The 6,732-nt window shown below is 47.8% G+C and overlaps 1 protein-coding gene and 1 long non-coding RNA gene across 4 annotated transcripts in view; one reads left to right on the top strand and one right to left on the bottom strand.

Moving 5' to 3' along the window:
* Window positions 1–5,612, bottom strand: part of LOC125487675 — a 14,406-nt gene extending 8,794 nt beyond the window's left edge. Inside the window, exon 1 of the long non-coding RNA XR_007266030.1 lies at window positions 5,338–5,612. This is a non-coding gene — a long non-coding RNA (uncharacterized LOC125487675). The remainder of the gene's footprint in view (window positions 1–5,337) is intronic.
* A 20-nt stretch (window positions 5,613–5,632) lies between these two features.
* Window positions 5,633–6,732, top strand: part of LOC109936375 (gastrula zinc finger protein XlCGF26.1-like) — a 56,799-nt gene continuing 55,699 nt past the window's right edge. For 2 of the 3 annotated variants that reach the window (XM_048619685.1, XM_048619686.1), the window contains exon 1: window positions 5,633–6,713. In XM_048619685.1, coding sequence (XP_048475642.1) covers window positions 5,633–6,713 — 1,081 coding nt within the window. The remainder of the gene's footprint in view (window positions 6,714–6,732) is intronic. The other variant, XM_048619684.1, reaches the window with a different exon arrangement.

Here is a 6,732-nt window from a genome sequence, read left to right as displayed (position 1 = left end):
AAGACCTTCCACGTCAAACAGATGTTCACCTGCACATCTGCTAATGTGGTATACTGTATCCGCTGTTCCCGTTGTGGCCTCCTCTACATAGGGGAAACCAAGCGGAGGCTTGGGGACTGCTTTGTGGAACACCTACACTTGGTTCGCAACAAACAACTACACCTCCCAGTCGCGAACCATTTCAACTCCCCGTCCCACTCCTTGGACGACATGTCCACCCTGGGCCTCCTGCAGTGCCACAATGATGCCACCCGAAGGCTGCAGGAACAGCATCTCATATTTCACTTAGGAACCCTGCAGCCCAAGGGTATCAATGAGGACTTCACAAGCTTCAAAATCTCCCCTCCCCCGACCGCATTCCAAAACCAGCCCAGCTCATCCCCGCCTCCCTAAACATTCCTCCCACCTCAAGCCCCAGCCCCATCTCCTACCCACTAGCCTCATCCTGCCTCCTTGACCTGTCCGTCCTCCCTGGACTGACATGTCCCCTCTCTAACTCCCCACCTACATTCACCTTTACTGGCTCCAACCCCACCTCTTTGACCTGTCTGTCTCCTCTCCACCTATCTTCTCCTTTATCCATCTTCTATCCGCTGCCCCCTCTCTCCCTATTTATTTCAGAATCCCCTTCCCCTCCCCCATTTCTGAAGAAGGGTCTCGACCCGAAATGTCAGCTTTCCTGCTCCTCTGAGGCCTGCTGTGTTCATCCAGCTCTACACCTTGTTATCTCCAACATGTCTAATCATTTTGTGTGGCTGCAGGGATCAGATTTCCTTCCCGAAAGGAAATTGGGGAATGACAGTCAATTAGTCTTTTATGTGACTAGCTTTCAGTTCCAGGTATTTTTTAATAACTTGCTGTCGTGGGAATTGACCAAGACCAGTCCAATGACAATTCCTCTACATTAGTGCCTTTCTTTCATACTCTAATTTATCTTCTTTTTCTTGAGTACCTTTGCTGTTTCCAATAATCTGTACAATCTTCTGACCTACCATATGTTTCCTGCCTTTGTTTTAATATTTATCTGGGCCTTAAATCCAATATATTTTGCAAATTACTTTCACAATATGCTGTTGCCCCCACCCCCAATCCATCACCCCCAGTACTTCTGTCCCTGCACATTCTTTTCACCTGAATCTTTAGGCATATCCTGTTTTGTTCCCTACCCTTCTTCCAAAATGCATCATCTCACCAGGAATGTTGTACTCCCTGGAATTTAGAAGATGATGGGTTGATTTGCTCTAAATATTCTGATTGTTAATTGAACCTGGTCAAGTAGATAAAGAGGAACAATTCCACTGGGTAGGGAATCCAGTATGAGGGGATAATGATCTAAAAGTTCAAGCCAGACCTTTCGGGAGTGAAATTAGGAAACTTTCTTGAGGTAACGTTGGTCAAAGTTTGGGCTGATTTCTCTCAGTCCATGCTTGATAAATGTGAAATTTTAATCTGACATTGATAGATCTTTGTTCATTAAATGTATTAAGAGATATAGGCCCTTGGGTAGTGTTTTTGAACAGAGAGACCTGGAGATTCAGGTATGTAATTCTTTGAAGTTTGCATCACATATAGATAGAGCAGTTAAGAAGGCATTTAGCATGCTTGCCTTCATTGCTCAAACCTTTTGAGTATAGGAGTTGGAAATGTTATGTTGAGATTATACAGACGTTGATAAGGCCTCTTCTGGAGTGTCCACTTCTGGTCTCCCTGTTATAGGAAGGATACTATTAAACTGGAGAGAGTTCAGAAAGGATTTACCAAGATGTTGCCGGGAATGGAGGGTTTCAGTTGTAGGGAGAGGCTGGATAGGCTGAGACTTCCTTCACTGGAGCATAGGAAGTTGAGAGGTGACCTTATAGAGATTTATAAAATCATGAAGGGTATAGATAAGGTGAATTCCAGGTGTCTTTTCCCTAGGGTGGGTGATTTCAAGACTAGGGGGCACACTCTCAAGGTGAGAGGAGAAAGATTTGAAAAAGATATGAGGGGCAATTTATTTTTTACACAGAGAGTGGTTCGTGTGTGGATGAACTTCCAGAGGAAGTGATGGATGCAGCTACAGTTACAACATTTAAAAGACATTTGGATAAATACATGAATAAGAAAGGTTTGGAAACTGAAACTGCTAAACTCCACGCTGAATCCGGAAGGTTGTAAAATGCTGAAGTGGAAGATGAGCTAACAATGTGTAGAGCTGGATGAACACAGCAGGCCAAGCAGCATCAGAGGAGCGGGAAAGCTCTCGTTTCGGGTCTAGACCCTTCTTCCTTTTTGATGGCGCAAGTGTCGGAGGATGATGTGTTGGATCCGGAGATTGGTGGGGTGGTATGTGAAGACGTGGGGGATTCTGTTTTGGTTGTTATTGCGGGGAGGGGGTGTGAGGGATGAGTTGCGGGAAATGTGAGACACGGTCGAGGGCGTTTTCGACCACTGTGGAGGGGAAGTTGCGGTCCTTGAAAAACAAGGACATCTGGGATGTACGGGAGTGGAATGCCTCATCTCGGGAGCAGATGCGGCAGAGGCGAAGGACTTGGGAATAGGGGATGGCCTTTTTGCAGGAAGGTGGGTGAGAGGAGATATATTCTAGGTAGCTGTGGGCATCGGTAGGCTTGAAATGGATATCGGTTTCCAGGTGGTTGCCAGAGATGGAAACAGAGAGGTCCAGGAAGGAGAGAGAGGTATCAGAAATGATCCAGGTGAACTTAAGGTTGGGGTGGAAGGTGTTAGTGAAGTGGATGAACTGTTCGAGCTCCTTGTGGGAGCACGAGGCGGCGCCGATACAGTCATCGATGTAACGGAGGAAGAGGTGGGGGATAGGGCCAGCGTAGCTTCGGAAGAGGGATCGTTCCACATATCCTACAAAGAGGCAGGCATAGCTTGGGCCCATGCGGGTACCCATGGCCACCCACTGTGTCTGTAAGAAGTGGGAGGAATTGAAGGAGAAGTTGTTAAGGGTGAGGACGAGTTCAGCTAAGCGGATGAGGGTGTCTGTGGAGGGGGACTGGTCGGGCCTGCGGGACAGGAAGAAGCGGAGGGCCTTTAGGCCGTCTGCATGGGGAATGCAAGTATATAGGGACTGGACGTCCATGGTAAAGATGAGGTGTTGGGGACCAGGGAATCGGAAGCTTTGGAGGAGGTGGCGGGCATGGGTGGTGTCATGGACGTAGGTGGGGAGTTCCTGGACCAAGGGGGAGAAAATGGAGTCGAGATAAGTGGAGATGAGTTCGGTGGGGCAGGAACAGGCAGAGACAATGGGTCAACCAGGGCAGTCGGGTTTGTGCATTTTGGGAAGGAAATAGAAATGGGCGGTGCGGGGTTGGGGAACGATGAGGTTGGAGGCTATGGGTGGGAGGTCACCTGAAGTGATGAGGTTGTGGATGGTTTGGGAGATGATGTTTTGGTGGTCGGGGGTGGGGTCATGATCAAGGAGGTGATAGGAGGAGGTGTCAGAGAGCTGGCGTCTGGCCTTGATGATGCAGAGGTCAGTGCGCCATATTACAACTGCGCCTCCCTTGTCCGCGGTTCTTATAGACAGGTTGGTATTGGAGCAGAGGAAGCAGAGGGCTGGATGTTCTGTGGGGGAGAGGTTGGAGTGGGTGAGAGGGGTGGAGAGGTTGAGGCGATTGATGTCTCGACGGCAGTTGGAGATGAAGAGGTCGAGGGAGGGTAGGAGGCCTTGTGGTGGTGTCCAGGAGGAGGGGGTGTGTTGGAGGCGGAAGAAGGGGTCAGTACAGGGAGGGTTAGGCTCACGATTAAAGAAGTAAGCGTGGAGGTGGAGGCAGAAGAAGGGTCTAGACCCAAAACGTCAGCTTTCCTGCTCCTCTGATGCTGCTTGGCCTGCTGTGTTCATCCAGCTCTGCACCTTGTTATCTCAGATTCTCCAGCATCGGCAGTTCCTACTATCTCTGGAAGATGAGCTGCTGTCCCTCAAGCCCCCATTGAGCTTCACTGGAACAGTGCAGGAGGCTGAGGTCAGAGGGGGATTGCGGTGGAGAATTCAAGTGGCAAGTGATTGGAAGCTTAGAGGCAGCTTGCAGCCTGACTGGAGGTTGTACCACAAAGTTTTTTGCTGTTCCCAATACCACAGGATCTAAACAGCAAAAGGTAAATGACTACCTGAGTTTATCTCTGAAAATCTTAGCATCAGCGCCAAGAAAGTTTTCTTTTATTTTGGAATGTAAGGGGTACAAAATAAAGCAAACTGATTGCCAGAATATTAAGCTCTATTCCAGTTACAGGGTTTTTTAATATCAGCAGAAATAAACCCTAACTCTCAAGATTGGAAGTGATTCAGTCCTGGATGTCATTAACAACAGACTCGAAGGCCAGCAGTCACTGGTGAGCTCTCTGCTTTTTCAGCAGATCAGATGATGGATCAAACCCCTTCTCAGATGCATGGTGCATGTGAACAGTCTTTCTCCAGTGTGAACCCACTTATGTTTCTCGTGTAAGTGATATTTTTACCTGTGCACCAGCTGCTGTTGTCCTTCTGACCGGTGTCGGTTGTGGGTTTGGAGATTAGAGTCATACAGCATGGAAACAGACCCTTCAGTCCAACCTGTCCATGTCAAACATAATCCCAAACTAAACTAGTCCCACCTTCCCATGCTTGGCCCATATTCCTCCAATCCTCTCCTATTCACGAACTTATCTAAGTGTCTTTTAAACATTGTAACTGTGCCCATATCCACCACTTCCTCAGGACATTCATTCCACAAGCAAACCACCCTCTGTGTAAAAAACAGAAATTGCCCCTCATGTCTTCTTTAAAATCTTTCTCTCTCACCTTAAAAATATGCTGCCTAGTGTTGAAATTCCCCCATCCTAGGGAAAAGATACCTACTGTTAACCCTATCTACACCCCTCATGATTTTATAAACCTCTATAAGGTCATTTCTGAATCTCCTACGCTTCAGTGAGGAAAGTCCCAGCCTATCTAGCCTTTCTTTATAATTCAAACCTTCCATATCCAACAATATCCTGGTAAATCTCTTCTGAATCCTCTCCAGCTTCTTAATATCCTTCCCATAATTGGGCAACCAGGACTGGACACAGTACTACAGAAGAGGCCTCACCAATGTCCTGTACAATGTCAACATGACTTCCCAATTCCTATACCCAAAGAACTGAGCAATGAAGGCAAGTGTGCTAAACGCCTTTTTAACCACTTTGTCTATATGTGACACAAACTTCAAAAAATTATGTACCTGAATCCCTAGGTCCCTCTGTTCTACAACACTACCCAAGGCCCTACTATTAGATTCTTGGTGCATGTGAACAGTCCCTCTTCAGTGTGAACCCACTTCTGCTTTTTTTACGGAAACTGTAAACACTTACGGTTCTGTGTAAGTGATTTTTTTTTTCCCTGTGCACCAGCTGCTGTTGCCCTTCTGGCCATTGTGGGTTGTGAGTTTGGGAGATTCTGTCAAAGATCTGGTTGAGTTCCATTTGGTGAAGTCCATTTCCTTTTTCTATTCCTCCACCACATTCTCCTGTATGGTTATCAGCATGTTCCCTTGCTGAAGGATGTTAATGATTCAGTTCATGTTTTGTGATAATTCAGCAGCTTTTATGCTCACTGTTTCCTGTTTCAAATTCATTTTCCAGAGAATTTTAAAGGGAGGGTTTACAGATGGAAAGCTTGAACCAAACATCAGATCAAAACCTGAGAGATGAGCTCAGTTCATCAGATGAATATCATCGGCCTTTGAACATGGAAGGAGAAAACACTGTTCACAGTGAAGAGAAACTGTACATTTGTTCTGTGTGTGGACAAGGTTTCAGCCAGTCATTTGACCTGGCAAAACATCAGTGCGCTCACAACAGGGAGAAACCGTGGAAATGTGGGGACTGCGGGAAGGGATTCAATTGCCCATCTGACCTGGAAACTCATTGGCGCAGTCACACTGGGGAGAGACCGTTCACCTGCCCTGAGTGCGGGAAGGGGTTCACTCAGTCGTCTGACCTGCTGAGACACCAACGAGTTCACACTGGAAAGAGGCCGTTCACCTGCACAGAGTGTGGGAAGGGATTCTCTCAGTCGTCCCACCTTCTGACACATCAGCGAATTCACACGGGGGAGAGGCCATTCACTTGCCCCGAGTGTGGGCAGGGATTTACTCAGCTATCGACCCTGCTGCGACACCAGCGAATTCACACCGGGGAGAGGCCGTTCACCTGCCCCAAGTGTGGGAAGGGATTCACTGAGTCATCCCATCTGTTGACACACCAGCGAGTTCACACTGGGGAGAGGCCTTTCACCTGCACCGAGTGTGGGAAGGGTTTCATTCGGTCATCTACCCTGCTTATACACCAGCGAGTTCACAACGGGGAGAGACCATTCACCTGCTCCAAGTGTGGGAAGGGATTCACAACCTCCTCCACCCTCCTGAATCACCAGCGCATTCACACTGGGGAGAGGCCATTCACCTGCTCTGAGTGCGGGAAGGGATTCACTCAGTCATCCAAACTGGCGAAACATCAGCGATTTCACACGGGGGAGAAGCCATTCAGATGTTCTGAATGTGGGATGGCATTCTCAGAGTCATCCAAGCTGGTGAAACATCAGCGATTTCACACTGGAGACAGGCCATTCAGATGTTGTGAGTGTGGGAAAGGATTCACTGACTCATCTGACCTGCAGAAACATAAGCGAATCCATACGGGGGAGAGGCCATTCACTTGCGCTAAATGTGGGAAGGGATTCATTGATAGTTCTCATCTGCTGAGACA

This window comes from Rhincodon typus, chromosome 43 (genome assembly GCF_021869965.1).
Source record: "Rhincodon typus isolate 14 chromosome 43, sRhiTyp1.1, whole genome shotgun sequence".
NCBI lineage: Eukaryota > Metazoa > Chordata > Chondrichthyes > Orectolobiformes > Rhincodontidae > Rhincodon > Rhincodon typus.
This window is presented reverse-complemented; position numbering and strand designations above follow the sequence as displayed.